The sequence below is a fragment of the Bos grunniens genome, chromosome 9 (genome assembly GCF_055505025.1).
Source record: "Bos grunniens cultivar Pamir isolate PY7600 chromosome 9, Bosgru_T2T1.0, whole genome shotgun sequence".
Lineage (NCBI taxonomy): Eukaryota > Metazoa > Chordata > Mammalia > Artiodactyla > Bovidae > Bos > Bos grunniens.
This window is the reverse complement of record NC_141173.1, coordinates 54,266,501-54,287,695: the sequence shown is the minus strand read 5'-3', so window position 1 is coordinate 54,287,695 and position 21,195 is coordinate 54,266,501. Positions and strand designations below refer to the sequence as shown.

The 21,195-nt window shown below is 39.9% G+C and overlaps 1 protein-coding gene across 4 annotated transcripts in view; it reads left to right on the top strand.

Moving 5' to 3' along the window:
• Window positions 1-21,195, top strand: part of UFL1 (UFM1 specific ligase 1) — a 156,227-nt gene that overhangs the window by 74,921 nt on the left and 60,111 nt on the right. For 2 of the 4 annotated variants that reach the window (XM_086317676.1, XM_086317679.1), the window contains exons 1-3: window positions 13,982-14,082; window positions 15,271-15,416; window positions 16,762-16,790. In XM_086317676.1, coding sequence (XP_086173802.1) covers window positions 14,006-14,082; window positions 15,271-15,416; window positions 16,762-16,790 — 252 coding nt within the window. In that variant the 5' untranslated portion in view covers window positions 13,982-14,005. Of the gene's footprint in view, window positions 1-13,981; window positions 14,463-15,270; window positions 15,417-16,761; window positions 16,791-21,195 lie in introns of those variants that run through there. The other 2 variants (XM_086317677.1, XM_086317678.1) reach the window with 2 other exon arrangements.

Here is a 21,195-nt window from a genome sequence, read left to right as displayed (position 1 = left end):
TCCCAGGGATGCAAGGATTCTTCAATATCCACAAATCAATCAATGTAATACACCACATTAACAAATTGAAAAATAAAAACCATATGATTATCTCAATAGATGCAGAGAAAGCCTTTGACAAAATTCAACACCCATTTATGATAAAAACTCTCCAGAAAACAGGAATAGAAGGAACATACCTCAACATAATAAAAGCTATATATGACAAACCCACAGCAAACATTATCCTCAATGGTGAAAAATTGAAAGCATTTCTTCTAAAGTCAGGAACAAGACAAGGGTGCCCACTTTCACCATTACTATTCAACATAGTTTTGGAAGTTTTGGCCACAGCAATCAGAGCAGACAAAGAAATAAAAGGAATCCAAATTGGAAAAGAAGAAGTAAAACTCTCACTGTTTGCAGATGACATGATCCTCTACATAGGAAACCCTAAAGACTCCACCAGAAAATTACTAGAACTAATCAATGATTATAGTAAAGTTGCAGGATATAAAATCAACACACAATCCCTTGCATTCCTATACACTAATAATGAGAAAATAGAAAGAGAAATTAAGGAAACAATTCCATTCACCATTGCAATGGAAAGAATAAAATACTTAGGAATATATCTACCTAAAGAAACTAAAGACCTATATATAGAAAACTATAAAACACTGGTGAAAGAAATCAAAGAGGACACTAATAGATGGAGAAATATACCATGTTCATGGATTGGAAGAATCAATATAGTAAAAATGAGTATACTACCCAAAGCAATTTATAGATTCAATGCAATCCCTATCAAACTACCAATGGTATTCTTCATAGAGGTAGAACATATAATTTCACAATTTGTATGTAAATACAAAAAACCTTGAATAGCCAAAGCTATCTTGAGAAAGAAGAATGGAACTGGAGGAATCAACCCACCTGACTTCAGGCTCTACTACAAAGCCACAGTCATCAAGACAGTATGGTACTGGCACAAAAACAGAAATATAGATCAATGGAACAAAATAGAAAGCCCAGAGATAAATCCACGCACATATGGACATCTTATCTTTGACAAAGGAGGCAAGAATATACAATGGATTAAAGACAATCTCTTTAACAAGTGGTGCTGGGAAAACTGGTCAACCACTTGTAAAAGAATGAAACTAGAGCACTTTCTAACACCATCACAAAAATAAACTCAAAATGGATTAAAGATCTCAACGTAAGACCAGAAACTATAAAACTCCTAGAGGAGAACATAGGCAAAACACTCTCTGACATACATCACAGCAGGATCCTCTATGACCCACCTCCCAGAATATTGGAAATAAAAGCAAAAATAAACAAATGGGACCTAATTAAACTTAAAAGCTTCTGCACAACAAAGGAAACTATAAGCAAGGTGAAAAGACAGCCTTCAGAATGGGAGAAAATAATAGCAAATGAAGCAACTGACAAACAACTAATCTCAAAAATATACAAGCCACTCCTACAGCTGAATTCCAGAAAAATAAATGACCCAATCAAAAAATGGGCCAAAGAACTAAATAGACATTTCTCCAAAGAAGACATACAGATGGCTAACAAAACACATGAAAAGATGCTCAACATCACTCATTATCAGAGAAATGCAAATCAAAACCACAATGAGGTACCATTTCACACCAGTCAGAATGGCTGCGATCCAAAAGTCTACAAGCAATAAATGCTGGAGAGGGTGTGGAGAAAAGGGAACCCTCTTACACTGTTGGTGGAAATGCAAACTAGTACAGCCACTATGGAGAACAGTGTGGAGATTCCTTAAAAAACTGGAAATAGAACTGCCTTATGATCCAGCAATCCCACTGCTGGGCATACACACTGAGGAAACCAGAAGGGAAAGAGACATGTGTACCCCAATGTTCATTGCAGCACTGTTTATAATAGCCAGGACATGGAAGCAACCTAGATGTCCATCAGCAGATGAATGGATAAGAAAGCAGTGGTACATATACACAATGGAGTATTACTCAGCCATTAAAAAGAATACATTTGAATCAGTTCTAATGAGGTGGATGAAACTAGAGCCTATTATACGGAGTGAAGTAAGCCAGAAAGGAAAACACCAATACAGTATACTAACGCATATATATATGGAATTTAGAAAGATGGTAACAATAACCCTGTATGCTGCTGTTGCTGCTGCTAAGTTGCTTCAGTCGTGTCCAACTCTGTGGGACCCCATAGACGGCAGCCCACCAGGCTCCTCTGTCCATGGGATTCTCCAGGCGAGAACACCGGAGTGGGTTGCCATTTCCTCCTCCAATGCATGACAGTGAAAAGTCAAAGTAAAGTCGCTCAGTCCTGTCCGACTCTTAGCGACCCCACGGACTGCAGCCCATCAGGCTCCTCCGTATACGAGACAGCAAAAGAGACACTGATGTATAGAACAGTCTTTTGGACTCTGTGGGAGAGTGAGGGGGTGGGATGATTTGGGAGAATGGCATTGAAACATGTATAATATCATATATGAAACGAGTCGCCAGTCCAGGTTCGATGCACGATACTGGATGCTTGGGGCTGGTGCACTGGGACAACCCAGAGGGATGGTATGGGGAGGGAGGAGGGAGGAGGGTTCAGGATGGGGAACACATGTATACCGGTGGCGGATTCATTTCGATATTTGGCAAACCATTACAATATTGTAAAGTTTAAAAATTAAATAAAATTTAAAAAAATAAATAAAATAAAATATTAGAAGATTAAAAAAAAGAGAGAGAGAGAGTCTTCTCCAGCACCACAGTTCAGAAGCATCAACTCTTTGGCGCCCAGCTTTCTTTATAGTCCAACTCTCACATCCATACCTGACCACTGGAAAAACCATAGCTTTGACTAGACAGACCTTTGTCAGCTAAGTAATGTTTATTTCTGAATCAATAATTTTGAAAATATCTTCAATAAACATTTAATTGAAAAAATTGACTCAGTCAACATATATTGTTTCCACAGGCTTGATACTTTTTGCATGGTGAAAAATGACAGAGACAGACCTACCAAGAGACTCTCAGCATTCATTTTACATCAAGTCAGCAATCTTCCCAGAATGGGTTAAGGAGTCAGATCTGGGAACATCAGTCAGGAACCTCTGCTGTTCCTAGAATCTTTCAAGGGGGGCTCTGCAAGGTCAAAACTATTTTCAAAATAGTACTAAGACATTATTTGCCTTTTTCACACTTATTTTATCAAGAGTATATAGTGAGGTTTTCTGGAGACTGCATGAAGTGTGGATAGCTTAACAAATTGAATTAAGAAACTAGCTACTTTCTATTAACCTTTTAAAAAGACACTAAAAGGGAGGGCACAGTTTGAATATACCTCTAGGCTAAATGCTTATAGTCTTGTAACCAAAATTTAAACCTGCCTCAATTTCCCTATCGGAGAAGGCAATGGCAACCCACTCCAGCACTCTTGCCTGGAAAATCCTGTGGACAGAGGAGCCTGGTAGGCTGCAGTCCATGAGCAAGCATCTTTTAATTTCATGGCTGCAGTCACCATCCACAGTGATTTTGTAGCCCCAAAAAAGAAAGTCTCTCACTGTTTCCATTGTTTCCCGATCTGTTTGCCATGAAGCAATGGGACCAGATGCTATGATCTTAGTTTTCTGAATGTTGAGTTTTAAACCAACTTTTTCACTCTCCTCTTTCACTTTCATCAAGAGGCTCTTTAGTTCTTAGCTTTCTGCCATAAGGGTGGAATTATCTGCATATCTGAGGTTGTTTCTTCCAGCAATCTTAATTCCAGCTTGTGCTTCATCCAGTCCAGCATTTCTCATGATGTACTCTGCATAGAAGTTAAATAAGCAGGGTGACAATATACAGCCTTGATGTACTCCTTTCCCAGTTTGGAACCAGTGTGTTGTTCCATGTCCAGTTCTAACTGTTGCTTCTTGACCTGCAAACAGATTTCTCGGGAAACAGGTCAGGTGGTCTAGTATTCTCCTCTTTTTAAGAATTTTCCACAGTTTGTTGTGATAAAGAAGGCAGAGGACCAAAGAATGGATGTTTTCAAACTGTGGTGCTGGAGAAGACTCTTGAGAGTCCCTTGGACATCAAGGAGATCAAACCAGTCAATCTTAGAGGAAATCAACCCTGAATACTCTTTGGAAGGGGCTTCTCAGGTGGCTCAGTGGGAAACCATTTGCCTGCAATGCAGGAGAGTCGGGTTTGATCCCTTGGTCAGGAAGATCCCCTGAAGAAGGAAATGGCAACCCACTCCAGTATTCTTGCTGAGACAATCCCATGGACAGAGGAGCCTGGTGGGCTGTATACAGTCCATGGGGCAGCAAAGAGTGGGATATGACTTAGCGACACAACAACAATTCTTTGGAAGGACTGATGCTGAAGCTGAAGCTCCGATACTTTGGCCACCTGATACAAAGAGCTGACTCACTGGAAAAGACCCTGATGCTGGGAAAGACTGAGGGCAGGAGGAGAAGAGGGCAACAGAGGATGAGATGTTTGGAATGGCATCACTGATTCACTGGACATGAACTTGGGCAAACTCTGGGAGATGATGAGGCACAGGAAAGCCTGGTGTGCTGCAGCCCAGGGGTTGCAGAGTCGGACCTGACTTGGCAACTGAACAACAGCAAAGGTTAAACAGAAGGAGCTCCTTCCTCCATGTAGTAGGAACGCAAAACCGAAAATAATGTTTTTTCTTTCATCCTTTGGACTGCTAGTCCCAGGGAACACCTATGATATCATGCTTGGGCAACATCTTGGAACACACACACACAAAATGCTCAATAGAATGAGAGGAATATGAGTGATGGCTACACAGATAGACAGTATACAGATCTAGAGGTACAGCCCCAAAGTTCGTTTTCTCTTTTCACTTCCATCTGACATTTACTCCAAATCAGAATTACCTTTCATCAATTCCTGGCTCCTGAGAAATTAGGATTTCTCTCTCATTTTCCTAGCAAAATTCCCCAATCAGAGAGATTTCTGACATCCTTGATCAGTGACCCTTACGTTTCTGATACCACTGCCCACAGATCTTTTCACATGAGGTTATTTCTCAGAGATATGGCCTTGCTCTGGAATGGCAAATACATTTCATAGCAAGTGCCAACTCTGATATATTGTTAGCAGTTGGCTGGAACATTGCGAAGAAATCTGAGGTATTTCCAGGCTTGGCAAGACAAATGCCATCATTGATTAGTGGTCTGCCCTGAGTCCTAGATGTGTTAGCTTGTATATGTGTGTTTGCTGACCCTATAAAATCTCTTAGAATTGTTGTGGTCAAACAGCTACAGAGCAAGACAATAAATGTTTAGTACATGAAAAAATTACCCAAAAATATAGCTACTATGGTGGATAATAACAGATATCAGTGACAATATCTCCCTCATAAGCAAACTCAATTCATTTAAAATATAAGCATATTTTTTAAGATTCAGAATAACAAATTCATTTAAAAGAGCATAAGATTTGCCTTAAAGGGTGCTATTGCATAGCCTGTATATCTATATATCCAAGGATATTTTTACCTTTCACACGAACTAGGATAGATGCCAACTACTCTTGATTATGGCATTTTAGGAACTTGGCTGAACTTACTTTCAGAAGCCATCTCCTCAAAATGAAATTTAGGAAGGTGAATTTTAAGGGTGCCAGCTGTGGCTCTTAACAATTCCCAGATGTTGTCCCTGCTGCTGCTACAGAGTAGCATCTGCTGCAAGTCCTATTCCTTTACAACATGTCATCTTGTTGGGGTAATTAATAAATAATACATAGAGGAAGAAGGAGGAAACTGAAAGAGGAGGAAGAACAAGAGCGAAAAGAAAGAAATCAAACAATGACAAATACTGAATGATATCACTTATATGTTGAATCTTTAAAAAAAATTTTTTTTTTTAACTCATAGATACAAATACCAGACTAGTAGTTGCCAGAGATAAAGGATTAGGAGTGGATGAAAAAGGTGAATGTTGTCCAAAGGTACAAAAAAAGAAGTGAAAGGAGAAGGAAGATGATAATGATGATGGTGATGACAAGGAGAAGAACAAGGGGAGGAAAAGAAAAATAAAAAGAAAGACACAAGTTGCTCCTGGAGATCTGGGCCAGCCTAACTTTTCCCTTGCTTGGCAGGAAGCACAGATATTAAGTATTTCTTTAGAATGTGTTCCTGTGTCTATTAACTCTACACACGACTGCCTTAGCACTGATACAAGCTGGCGATATATTCTTTTAAATCATATTTTGTTGGTGAAATAGAAGAAATTTCAGCTCCTTGGAGAACAAAGCTCAAGCACTGACAAGAGCACTAACTTGTTCCTTTACGAATTTGCCTTATTGTCATTTTGCCTGGGAGTTACACTGTGGAGAAGTGTATATAGGAAAGCAAGTGTTGCCTGGAGCTAATAAGTCTGGCTCTAAATACAGTATTGTGAAGGAATTGGGATAAAAGTGAAACCAGAAAAGACTAATATAGAGTTTGTTCCCTTGGAAACAAAAGAATGCTTACTGCTTTTGGAATAAATAGTAGCACAAAAGGTGTGGCTCTAAAATGAAATTCTGACAATATAATCACAAATAACACTACTGCCGATGCTGCTAAATCTCTTCAGTCGTGTCCAATTCTATGCGACCCCATAGATGGCAGCCCACCAGGCTCCCCTGTCCCTGGGATTCTCCAGGCAAGAACACTGGAGTGGGTTGCCATTTCCTTCTCCAATGCATGAAAGTGAAAAGTCAAAGTGAAGTCGCTCAGTCGTGTCCGACTCTTAGCCACCCCATGGACTGCAGCCTGCCAGGCTCCTCTATCCATGGGATTTTCCAGGCAAGAGTACTGGAGTGGGTTGCCATTGCCTTAGTGAGGAATAAATAGGGAGGATAAACATAAAATTTTATAGTTTACAAGGCATTTACATGCATTTAACTCCATAGGTCAAGACTACGCTGATTATATACCAAAGATAAATTGACGGGAACCAGAAGCGATGCTGGTTATTGCTTTACTGATGAGGGTGAAAGGTCACAATGAGCAGAAATTTGCTCCCTTACCTCCCAACAAAACTGACTGATATCCAAAGGGAATTTTAAGCTTTATTTTGGAGTAAGAAGAAAAAGAACATATGCAAAATAGGACATATTCTAAGAGAAATCATTAAGTAAATGACTTCGTACAGTTTAAATCTTCAACATGGTAGCTAGTAGAAAATAGTGGGAATTTCTTAACAATAAATCTTTAAAAATTTACTCCTCCTCAGATTAATAAATTTGAATTATGAAATTCTATAAACGAGGTGATATTCCATGATCTTCCCCTTAAACAAAAGGACTAGCATGGTGTGGTGCTAGTGGTAAAGAATCTACCTGCCAATGCAAACTTAAGAGATGTGAGTTCAATTCCTGGGTCAGGAAGATTCCCTGGAGAAGAGCATGGCAACCCATTCCAGTATGCTTTCCTGGAGAATCCCAACGACAGAGGCGCCTGGCAAGCTACAGTGCATGGGGTCAAAAAGAGTCGGACGTGACTAAAGTAACTTAGAACAGACACATGCATGGTGTTTAAGACAATGTTATAGTTATGCTAACTCTCTTTTTAAAAATATATGAATCACACTATTAGATGTTCCTAAATTTCTTCTGGCTCTAAAATTTTTAAAATCTAAGATCCTATTGTATGAGTGTCACCAGTTATCACAGGTATATATCCTTGATTCACTGTTAATCAATTTTGTTATTAAGTTGAATACTTAATCACTATAGAAGGCAGGTGATGGCAGAAATAACAATGTTGAATGACAGTTAATTTTTGAACTAATCTCAGCTAATTAGTTGAGCTTAATAATAGTTTGTTCTTCTTGATATCCCCAGGGTATACCATAAAGTCTGGCATATAGTAGACCTCAAACACTATTTGTTGAAAGAATAAATGAATGAATGGGTCAAAAATAACAAGGTGAAAGTTATCAAATAAAATTAATTTGTTCAGGTACAGAATAGACTGAACTTGGTTTGATAGCAATTTAGATAAATACCAGTCAGATACAGTTCATTACCAGCTCAATTTAAGCCAAGAGTCCAATTAACAGAAGTATAATATCTAGGGAAATTAATCTCACTGTCACCGCTCTAGTCAGACTATGTGTAAAATACTAAATTCCTTCTGGGCATCACTTTCTAAAGCTGACATTGCCAAGCTAGAGTTTAACAAGAGAGGGTAGCCAAGATATTTAGAAATCTGGAGATCTTGTCAGGAGATATAATTGAAGTATCTGAGATGTTTAACTTGGAAAAAGAAAGCAAGAGGGACATGCTTTGAATATCTAAAGAGTTGTCATGGGAAAGATATATTAGAATCATCCTCTGAGTCACCCAAGGAAAGAATATTGAAGTGACAGGGAAACAGATCTTGCTTTAGTATAAGGAAGGAATTTCAAACAGTTAGATTTGTCCCAAACAGGATTAATCTGCCCCGCAAAGAAGGGAACACTTCATCATTTTAAGTGTTCAAGCAAAAAGTACATAATCTGCCACGAGCTTACAAAGAAATTATTGCTGTAGATGGGTATTAGCATGGATGATCTGAAAAGCCTTTCCTGCCCTGATACTCTCTGATTCTATAAGCCCTGAGTGATTCACTGCCTATCTCTTCAACATCATAATAATCTCTATTTTCATTGACTTTTTTTTATTTAATACTCAATTAGTCCTCTTTGTTCTTTCTCCCATTACTCTCATTTGCTCGTGAGATAGTCCTACAATCAAACATTCATTGAAACCTCAGAAGGGAAAAAAGAAATTGCCTCTTAATAGTCACAACCAGGAATTTCCCTGGCAGTCCCGTGTTTAAGACTCCACTCTTCCAATGCAAGGAGCATGAGTTCTGTACCTGGTTGGGGAGCTAAGATCCCACATGCCACACAGCAACCAAAAGGAAAAAAAAATCTCAACCTCTTTGCCCTAAAAGCAAATGGATTTCTTCTACCCGTGACTCATACTAGTTTCCTGAGACATTGATGCTTTCTATGTACAGGATTATAGTGCCATTTTTGATGGTGGGATTGAGGTAACTGTTAAATCCCAAAGGGCAATAAGATAATGTTAGCTATGTAATTAACAATATCTTTGTAATTTCTGTACAGTAACAAATAGTAAATACTGACTTGCATGAAAATACCCATTTTGCCATTGTTTCGTTTCATTTTCCTAGTTGAGTTGGAGAAAGTTTATCTTGGAGCAACTTTACAGGATCACATCCCCTGCCATTTCAGTGAAGCCAACAACCCACATTACAAATGTTAGAATATCTAATTAGCCTTAGATGAATCTAAGGATGGTGCCACAACCACATACTAGTGTAGCTGAAAAGACCTTGAGTCCTTTCCACATAATGAACATGTCAAAATCTGACTTAGGTTTGTAGAAAATAAAAATTTCTCTTAGGAAATATTTTAGAGAATTGACATGCTGTTTTTCAAATCTACACAAGCTTATTCTTAAAAGGAATTTCTCATCTCTTATTCAGTAGCCACTTGTGCTATTTACCATTATCCTATCCGGTAATCTATCAGAGGTTGTCCAACATTGAACTATTTCCCATTCAAATTTTTATCCTTCATTCAAAATGACTGAAATTATAGTTATGATATGTGGCTGCTAACTGGAGGTGGTTGCTTTGAATCTCATGATCTCAGAGTCTGAACAAATGTGTGCCCTTATCAACGGTCTAAACCAGAGCCATCCAATAGAACTTTTGGTGAGGATAAAATTGGTTTTATATACTGTCCCATAAGATAGCCATGAGCCACATGTGGCTATTGAGCACTTGAAAGGTAGCTATTGTGATTAAACAACTAATATTAAATGTTATATGTATTTTTAAAGACTACTATTAGAGCAGTTTTAACTTCACAGCAAAACTGTGAGAAACGTGCAGAGACTTCCCATATACGCCATTCCTCCACACACATATAACCTCTCCATTATCAATATCCCCTACTAGTGTGGTACATTTGCTATTAATACAATCGATATGCTTACATTTATTTACACATCAAAACCACCCAAAAGCCCATAGTTACATAATGGCTCATTCTTGATGTTGCACATTCAATTTATGTGAACAAATGTGTAATGACAAGTGTCTCTCATTATAGTATCATATAGAGTATTTTCATTGTCTTTAAAAATCCTCTGTGTTCCACATGTTCATCTCTCTTCCCTTCCTAAATGCTGCCAACCATTGATTTTTCACAATCTCCATAGTTTTGCTTTTTCCATAATGTCATGAAGTTGAAATTATACAGTATGTAGGCTTTTCAGATTGGCTTCCTTCACTTAGTAATATGCATTTAAATTTTCAGCATGTCTTTTCATGACTTGATAGCTCATTTCATTTTAGCATTGAATAATATTCCATTGGCTGTATGTACCATAGTTCATTTACCCATTCACCCTTTGAAAGAAATATTAATTGCTTCCAAGTTTGGGCAATTACAAATAAAGATGCTATGAACATCTGTGTGCAGGTTTTATATGGACACAATTTTTCAATTCCTTTGAGTGAAATCCAAGGAGTGTGATTGCTAAATCATATGTTAAGAGCATGTTTAGCTTTGTAAGAAAGTGCCAAACTGTCTCCAAGATAGCTGTACTATTTTGCATTACCATCCATGAATGAGGATTCTGTTGCTGCACATCCTAGCCAGCATATGGCGTTGTCAGCATTCCAGATTTTAGTCATTCTGATAGGTGTGTAGTGGCATCTCATTGTTTAAATTTTTATTTCTTTGATGACATATGATACAGAGCATCTTTTCATATGCTGCTTTGTCATCTGTATATCTACTTTGGTGAATTATCTGTTAAAATTTTTGGTCCATTTTTCATTTTTTGTTTTATTGTTGAATGTCATGACTTTTTTATATCTTTTGAAAAACAGTTCTTATCAGATGTGTCTTTTGCAAATATCTACTACCATGCTGTGGCTTGTCTTCCATTCTCTTGACATGGACTTTTGCAGAACAATTTTTGATTTTAATGAAGTCTAGTTTATCAATGATTTATCTGTTGTGCCTTTGTTGTTGTGTCTAAAAAGTACTGACATGCTACAAGTCATCTAAATTTCCTCCCGTTATTTCCTAGGTGTTTCATAGTTGCATTCTTCATTTAGGTCTGTGATCTATTTTCAGTTAACTTATATGATGAGTGTAAGATCTATGTCTAGATTCTTCTTTTCTTTCTTGCATGTGAAAGTCTAGTTGTTTCTGTACCATTTACTTAAAAGACTATCTTTGCTCCATTGAACTGATTTTGTTCCTGGGGTCGCAAAGAGCCGGACACGACTGAGTGACTGAACTGGACTGAACTGAACTGATGTGGTTTTATTTTGGGGCTCTCTATTCTGTTTCATTGATATATTTGTCTATTCTTTCACCAATACCACACTGTCTTGATTACTGTATCTTTGTAATTAGTCTTAAATTCAGGCAGTGTCTGTCCTTCAACTTTGTTCTTCTTCAACACCATGTTGGCAATTCTGGGTCTTTTGATTCTTCATATAAACTTTAAAAAGAGCTTGTTGATATCCACAAAATAAATTACCCAGGTTTTGATTGGGATTGTACTGAATCTACAGATCAAGTCTGGAAGAATTGGCATCTTGACAATATTGACTGTTGCTATCCATGAATATTGACTATCTCTCCCTTTAATTAGTTTTTCTCTGATTTCATTCATTAGAGTTGGTAGTTTTCCTCATGTAGATCTTATACATATTTTGTTAGATTTATACATAAGTATTTCATTTGGGGGGTTGTTACTGAAAACATTATGTTTTCAATTTCTATTTGTTTGTTTCTGATATAATCTTCAGTTCAGTTCAGTTCAGTTGCTCAGTCATGTCCAACTATTTGGGAATCCATGAATCACAGCACGCCAGGCCTCCCTGTCCATCACCAGATCCTGGAGTTTACCCAAACTCACGTCCATCGAGTTGGTGATGCCATCTCATCCTCTGTTGTCCCCTTCTCCTCCTGCCCCCAATCCCTCCCAGTATCAGAGTCTTTTCCAATGAGTCAACTCTTCGCATGAGGTGGCCAAAGTATTGGAGTTTCGGCTTCAGCATCAGTCCTTCCAATGAACACCCAGGACTGATCTCCTTTAGGATGGACTGGTTGGATCTCCTTGCAGTCCAAGGGACTCTCAAGAGCCTTCTCCAACATCACAGTTCAAAAGCATCAGTTCTTCAGAGCTCAGCTTTCTTCACAGTCCAACTCTCACATCATTACATGACCACTGGAAAAACCATAGCCTTGACTAGACAGACCTTTGTTGGCAAAGTAATGTCTCTGCTTTCGAGTATGCTAACTAGGTTGGTCATAACTTTTCTTCCAAGGAGTGTCTTTTAATTTCATGGCCACAATCACCATCTGCATTGATTTTGGAGCCCCAAAAAATAAAGTCTGACACTGTTGCCACTGTTTCCCCATCTATTTGCTATGAAGTGACGGGATCAGATGCCATGATCTTCGTTTTCTAAATGTTGAGCTTTAAGCCAACTTTTTCACTCTCCTCTTTCACTTTCATCAAGAGGCTCTTTAGTTCCTCTTCACTTTCTGCCACAAGGGTGGTGTCGTCTGCATATCTGAGTTTATTGATATTTCTTCCGGCAATCTTGATTCCAGCTTGTGCTTCTTCCAGCCCAATTTTAATTAATTTAAATAGCTTCATCTGTCTAGTGACTATCCTTTTAGGCAGCACAAGCTGTCTCTACAAATTACAATCTTGAATTGAGCACCGAATAATTGATTTTTTGAACTGTGGTGTTGGAGAAGACTCTTGAGAGTCTGAGAGTCCCCTTGAGAGGACTGCAAGGAGATCAAATCAGTCAATTCTAAAGGAAATCAGTCCTGAATATTCATCGGAAGGACTGATGCTGAAGCTGAAGCTCCAATACTTTGGCCAACTCATGCAAAGAACTGACTCATTGGAAAAGACCCTGATGCTGGGAAAGATTGAAGGCAGGAAGAGAATGGGACAGCAGAGGATGAGACGGCTGGATGGCATCACCGGACTGGATGGACATGAGTTTGAGCAAGCTCTGCGAGCTGGGGAAGGATAGAGAAGCCCGATATTCTGCAGTCCATGGGGTCATAAAGAGTCAGACACTGCTGAGCTACTGACCTTATTGGATTAGTCAAAACCTTCGTTCAGGTTTTCCCGTAAGATGTTATGGGAAAATCCAAAGGAACTCTGTGACCCATAGCATGATTCCCTACACAAATCGAACTGCCCTACGTTAACAGAGAAGACGTAATGTTAACTGCAGCTTGGGGAACAGCTCCTCCCCCGCCTCCCCAAAATGAATCAAATAGAGGGCAGGGAAGAAAAAAAAAAAAGAGTGGTTAACTTTATTATCACTGCGCCAAAATATTAGGAATAATGCAAACAAACGCTTGAAGTAACACTTTATTAACTTGGCTTTCTGGCAGACGAGTACACAAACTGGAGGGCTGGCTCTCTGCAGCCGCGAAGGGATCCCACTGCTGCTGCTGCTAAGTCGCTTCAGTCGTGTCCGACTCTGTGCGACCCCATAGACAGCAGCCCATTAGACTCCTCTGTCCCTGGGATTCTCCAGGCAAGAATACTGGAGTGGGTTGCCATTTCCTTCTCCAATGCATGAAAGTAAAAAGTGAAAGTGAAAGTGAAGTCGCTCAGTCGTGTCCGACTCTTAGCGACCCCATGGACTGCAGCCTACCAGGCTCCTCAGTCCATGGATTTTCCAGGCAAGAGTACTGGAGTGGGGTGCCATTGCCTTCTCCGAGGGATCCCACAGCCCAGGACAAACCTCCCGCGCGGGGAGGGCGGGGCTGCTGCTTTTCTGGCCCCGCCCCCGCCGGCGCAAGTCGCGCACGTTCCGTAGCTGCGTCGCGGGGAGTCTCTTGTCCCTCCGCGCGGCCCGTTCCGCCTCGGCTCCCGCGACCTTTGGGCTGACGTGTCTGCGGTTTGTCGGCGGCTGGGCGAATAGGGCCGAGATGGCGGACGCCTGGGAAGAGATTAGGCGTTTGGCGGCAGATTTTCAGCGGGCGCAGTTCGCAGAAGCCACGCAAAGGTGCCTGACCCTCCCTCTCCGTTTGTGGAGTCCAAAATAGCCTCGGGTGGCCACTCCGGGATCTGAGGCTGCAAACCCCAGGCCTTGAATCCCCGACCTTCCCATCCCCTGTCAGCGTTCCCGCCCCCTCCCTTCCTCCCAGAGGCTGGAGTGCGGTTTCCAAAATAGTTCTCGGCGGGGAAGACCTAGAACATTTCCTTCCCACCCCTTCCAAGCCCCAGCAAGGTGCAGGCGAGGCCACCCCACCTCGACGGCTGGGGCCGGTGACACTCCAAAGACTATCCCTCTGATCCTTGCTTAACTGTTAGCAAGTCCCTGAAGCGTCATTGCCTATTATACACTTCCTGACTTAGAGCTTGAAAGGAGAGGCTAACCCCAAGGTACAGTATTTTGTAAATACTATGTTGACTCCGTAAACATTTTGCCTTCTTGTTCACCAGTATAGGTGTGCTAGGCCAGAGCCATACTCCCATCTGTCATTTTTAGGGACTCCAGACACTTGACGTTTTGGGGGGTGTGTCCTGAAAAAGCTCCCTAAATTTGCTTTTCACCTTTATGGAACACATATAACGCTAATAGAACCCTTTTTTATCTGTTGACTACTTCTTGCCTTGTTCTTTCTGGAGCTAAAGACTTTAATCCTCTGATGCTGTGTTTTGTATCAGTGCTAGCAAACGAGGACACTGAAGTGTTTGTGTAACTGTCAGTTGCAAATTATGGTTTTCCTGGCCTAGCCATGGCCTAGCTAGGTGTCCTGCTTAGAAAGCTTATAGATAGGAGTGAGGCAACTATGCATTTAATAAAATAAAATTTTGTTTTTTTTTTTAAACTGAAGCGAAAGCGAAAATTGAACCAAAAGTAGGACGTGTTTTTTCTTTTACTTAAATTACATGTCCTTACTTTTCTATTTACATTTGAAGATTAGAAGCATGCCTAAGAGAGCAAACTCGAAATCTAAAATAGATTTGTAACAATGAATTACATGATTTAAGTTAATGTAAACCTGTTTACGCCCTATAATTTTTTTAAACGTATTGAATTAGTATTATACGAAAAAAGATTCAGATGCTGTAATATAGAACCTAATGACTATCCAAACATTTTAAAAACCCATTGTCATACATCTCCTTAAACATATTGAGCACTGGATGTAACAAATTCCTTTTTTAAAACTTTTGTTTCCCTCAGATTGTCAGAACGGAACTGCATTGAGATTGTGAATAAATTGATTGCTCAGAAACAGCTAGAAGTAGTTCACACACTTGATGGGAAGGAATATATTACTCCAGCCCAAATTAGTAAAGAAATGAGAGATGAGCTACATGTTCGAGGTGGTAAGTAATTCCTTAGTTTTTTCTTCTGGTTCTTCGGAAAGGGGCCTGGGCATGACCTTTCAAACCATAAATCATAAATGATTTGGAGGTTATAGGACACCCTTCTCAATTGTTAATATAATATTCAGCTTTAATACTTTTAAATAGATTTGGGTGAACATTATATAATTTAAATGAAGTCAAATATTGTCACTTTACAGAATCGCATTTTTTATTTTGAGTTATGTCTTCTGTTTGTGAATTAATCAGCTGTTTCTTTTCACAGTTCTTGAATTTATTGGGTGACTCAGGGGTGGACTTAGCTGTCTGTTATCAGGTGATAATTATGAGAAGGGAACAGAGGTTTTAAATTACAGACCATTGAAAATCAAGACTGTAATGGTCTTTTTTTAATTTTGTTTACAAATTACAAAATAATTTAGTATGATGTTATATCAGATTGTAGGAAAAGCTACTACAAACACGAAAAAGTTTTTGTTTCCATTGCGTTTTTGAAATATGAAGAAATTACTGAGCAAATTTGAATACTGTTTGATTAAAATAGATGCATCTGTGAAAACAACTTATTAGATGTTATGATGTTTGTTTTTTATCTTACTGCATAGTCCTAATAAAATACTAGCTATAATTTGAAATGCTTAACAGATATTTAGGTAATAAGTGATAACATACCAGTTTCAAATAATTGAAAATAATTTATCTGAATTTTGTTGTCAATGTGTCTTTGGTCACAGTAGATAAATTGTGAAGGGATGAAAATAACCCTTATAGGTCTGCCCAACTCAGTATCAGCTGATGCTGGTTATTAGTTTGATATGACAAATGGAACTTTGAAAATAAGCTATCCTCTATATTTTAGCCATGGATACTTATTATGATAGTAACTTGTCTTTGAAGACATTAATTACTGTGGCCCTGTTGGTAAAGAATCCACCTGCAATGCAGGAGACCCTGGTTCTATGCCTTTGTCGGGAAGATCCGCTGGAGAAGGGAACAGCTACCCACTCCAGTATTCTTGGGCTTCCCTAGTGGCTCAGATGGTAAAGAATCCGCCTGCAATGCAGAAGACCTGGGTTCGATCCCTCCCTTGGGAGAAACAGCTACCCACTCCAGTATTCTGGCCTGGAGGGTTCCATGGTCAGAGAAGTCTGGCAGGCTACAGTCTGGCGGGTCACAAAGAGTCGGTCACGACTGAGCGACTCTCACTTTGCACTTTCATTGTGTCCTTTGCAGAAAGATTTATATTTTGGATCTTGAAATGTCCAAAACATAAATATGTTGGAATTTGCAGTTTGGGGCTGGTATGTACTTTCTGATAACTTAAATGAATGTCTTTTCTTTAAAGGTCGAGTAAACATCGTTGATCTGCAACAGGTAAATTTCAGCTTTGTAACAGTTTTTACTTTGATTTCTCAACTTTTTATGTTACTAATTTTTTCAATGCCTTAAGTAGCCACTTGATATTGGTATCATATTGTGTTTGTGAAGAAATAATTATATGACCTTCACTGATACATTTAATCAGTTTAACAAGTTTTTCTTTCTCAGTTGACTTGCTTATACTTTATTCTTTACAAAATAAACTCATAGTTAACCATTTTATGTAATTATAGAGTTTATGTAATTTTGAGAGAAAAATCACTTGTTTCATGGTGACTTGTTTTTAGTATGTGGAAGTTAAACCTAGAAAATATTTTTAGAAAATACAAGTGTACGTGGCATCAGTAAGGGTTTTGTTGTTGTTGTTCAGTGGCAAAGTCATGTCCAACTCTTTCCGACTTTATGGACTGCAGCATGCCAGGCCTCCCTGTCCCTTACCATCTCCTGAAGTTCACCCAAGTTCATGTCCATTGAATCGATGATACCATCCAACTGTCTCATACTCTTCTGCCCTTTCTCCTTTTGCCTTCAATATCTCTCATCATCAGGGTCTTTTCTAATGAGTCAGCTCTTCGCATCAGGTGGCCAAAGTATTGGAGGTTTAGCTTCAGCATCAGTCCTTCCAAAGAATTTTCAGGGTTGATTTCCCTTAGGCTTGACTGGTTTGATATCCTAGCTGTCCAAGGGACTCTCAAGAGTCTTCCCCAGCACCACAATTCAAAAGCATCAGTGCTTTGGCATTCAGCCTTCTTTATGGTCCAACTCTCACATTTGTACATGACTACTGAAAAGACCATAGCTTTGAGTATACAGACCTTTGTCACTGTATAGGTTTGTCATAGCCTTCCTTCCAAGAAGCAAACATCTTCTAATTTCATGGTTGCAGTCACCATCTGCAGTAATTTTGGAACCCAGGAAGAACAAAATCTGTCACTGCTTCTATTTTTTCCCCTTCTATTTTCCAGGAAGGAATGGGACCAGATGTTATGACCTTTGGTTCAGTTTACTAGCTCAGTTGTGTCCGATTCTTTGTGACCCCATGAATCGCAGCATGCCAGGCCTCCCTGTCCATTACCAACTCCCGGAGTTCACTCAAACTCACGTCCATTGAGTCGGTGATGCCATCCAGCCATCTCATCCTCTGTTGTCCCCTTCTCCTCCTGCCCCCAATCCCTCCCAACATCCGAGTCTTTTCCAGTGAGTCAACGCTTCGCATGAGGTGGTCAAAGTACTCGAGTTTCAACTTTAGCATCATTCCTTCCAAAGAAATCCCAGGGCTGATCTCCTTCAGAATGGACTGGTTGGATCTCCTTGCAGTCCAGGGGACTCTCAAGAGTCTTCTCCAACACCACAGTTCAAAACCATCAATTCTTCAGCGCTCAGCCTTCTTCACAGTCCAACTCTCACATCCATACATGACCACAGGAAAAACCATAGCCTTGACTAGACAAACCTTTGTTGGCAAAGTAATGTCTCTGCTTTTGAATATGCTATCTAGGTTGGTCATAACTTTCCTTCCAAGGAGTAAGCGTCTTTTAATTTCATGGCTGTAGTCACCATCTGCAGTGTTTTGGAGCCCCAAAAAATAAAGTCTGACACCGTTTCCGCTGTTTCCCCATCTAGTTCCCGTGGAGTGATGGGACCAGATGCCATGATCTTCGTTTTCTGAATGTTGAGCTTTAAGCCAACTTTTTCACTCTCCTCTTTCACTTTCATCAAGAGGCTTTTTAGTTCCTCTTCACTTTCTGCCATAAGGATGGTGTCGTCTGCATATCTGAGGTTATTGATACTTCTCCCGGCAATCTTGATTCCAGCTTGTGCTTCTTCCAGCCCAGCGTTTCTCATGATGTACTCTGCATATAAGTTAAATAAGCAGGGTGACAATATACAGCCTTGACATACTCCTTTTCCTATTTGGAACCAGTCTGTTGTTCCATGTCCAGTTCTAACTGTTGCTTCCTGACCTGCATACAGATTTCTCAAGAGGCAGGTCAGGTGGTCTGGTATTCCCATCTCTTTCAGAATTTTCCACAGTTTATTGTGATCCACACAGTCAAAGGCTTTGGCGTAGTCAATAAAGCAGAAATAGATGTTTTTCTGGAACTTTCTTGCTTTTTCGATGATCCAACGGATGTTGGCAATTTGATCTCTGGTCCCTCTGCCTTTTCTAAAACCAGCTTGATCATCAGGAAGTTCGTGGTTCATGTATTGCTGAAGCCTGGCTTGGAGAATTTTGAGCATTACTTTACTAGCATGTGAGATAGTGGTAGATACAATGGTCATCTGAGTTAAATTTGCCCATTCCCGTCCATGTTAGTTCACTGATTACAAAGATATTGATGTTCACTCTTACCATCTCTTGGTTGACCACATGTAATTTACCTTGGTTCATGGACCTACTTTCCAAGTTCCTGTGCAATATCATTCTTTACAGCACTGGACTTTACTTTCACCACCAGACACATCCACAACTGAGCATTGTTTCTGCTTTGGCCCAGCTGCTTCAGTCATTCTGGAGCTATCAGTCTGGGGTAATTGCCTTCTGCCCTACCCCACGAACATATTGGACACCTTCCAACCTGAGGGACTCATCTTCTGATATTGTATCTTTTTGCCTTTTTCTGTTGTTCATGGGGTTCTCATGGCAAGAATACTGGGGTGGTTTGCTACTTCCTCCTCCAGTGGACCACGTTTTGTCAGAACTCTCCAACATAACCCGTCTGTCTTGGGTAGCCCTGCAGGGCATAGCTCATAGGTTGATTGAGTTTTGCAAGCCCCTTCACCTTGACAAAGCTGTGATCCATTAGAGGGCATCAGTAAGGTACACTACACTATATGCAGGAAACTGGCCATTTTTTGTGTGAATAGGTTTAATTTCTTATTTTTTCAAATTTTTTTTTTTTCACGGTATAGTTGATTTATAGTTCTTTTTCAGAATCCTTTGCCACATGGGTTATTACAGAACATTGGATAGTATTCCCTGTGCTATACGGTGGGTCCTTGTTAATTATTTTATACATAGTACTGTGTATCAGTTCAGTTCACTCACTCAGTCGTGTCCGACTCTTTGTGACCCCATGGACTGCAGCACGCCAGGCCTCCCTATCCATCACCAACTCCTGGAGTTTACTCAAACTCATGTCCATTGAGTCGGTGATGCCAACCAACCATCTCATCCTCTGTCATCCCCTTCTCCTCCTGCCTTCAATCTTTCCCAGCATCAGGTTCTTTTCAAATGAGTCAGCTCTTCTATCAGGGGGCCAAACTATTGGAGTTTCAGCTTCAACATCAGTCCCTCCAATGAATATTCAGGACTGATTTCCTTTAGGATGGACTAGTTGGATCTCCTTGCAGTCCAAGGGACTCTAAAGAGTCTTTTCCAGCACCACAGTTCAACAGCATCAATTCTTCAGCGCTCAGCTTTCTTTATAGTCCAACTCTTACATCCATACATGACTACTGGAAAAACCAGAGCCTTGACTAGACAAACCTTTGTTGGCAAAGTAATGTCTCTGCTTTTTAATATGCTATCTAGGTTGGTCATAGCTTTTCTTCGAAGGAGCAAGCGTCTTTTAATTTCATGGCTGTAGTCATCATCTGCAGTGATTTTGGAGCCCCGCAAAAATAAAGTCTGCCACTGTTTCCACTGTTTCCCCATCTATTTGCCATGAAGTGATGGCACCGGATGCCATGATCTTAGTTTTCTGAATGTGCAGCTTTAAGCCAACTTTCTCACTCTCCTCTTTCACTTTCATCAAGAGGCTCTTTAGTAGTTCTTTGTTTTCTGCCATAAGGGTGGTGTCATCTGTATGTCTGAGGTTGTTGATATTTCTCCTGGCAGTCTTGATTCCAGCTTGTACTTCATCCAGCCCAGCATTTCTCATGATGTACTCTTCATATAAGTTAAATAAGCAAGGTGACAATGTACAGCCTTGACGTCCTTTTCTTATTTGGAACCAGTCTGTTGTTCTATGTCCAGTTCTAACTGTTGCTTTCTGATCTGCATATAGATTTCTCAAGAGGCAGGACAGGTGATCTAATATTCCTGTCTCTTTCAGAATTTTCCACAGTTTATTGTGGTCCACACAGTCAAAGGCTTTGGCATAGTCAATAAAGCAGAAATAGATGTTTTTCTGGAACTCTCTTGATTTTTCAATGATCCAGTGAATGTTGGCAATTTGATTTCTGGTTCCTCTGCCTTTTCTAAAACCAGCTTGAACATCTGGAAGTTCACGGTTTATGTATTGTTGAAGCCTGGCTTGGAGAATTTTGAGCATTACTTTACTAGCATGTGAGATGAGTGCAATTGTGCAGTAGTTTGAGCATTCTTTGGCATTGCCTTTCTTTGGGATTGGGATGAAAACTGACCTTTTGCAGTCCTGTGGCCATTGCTGAGTTT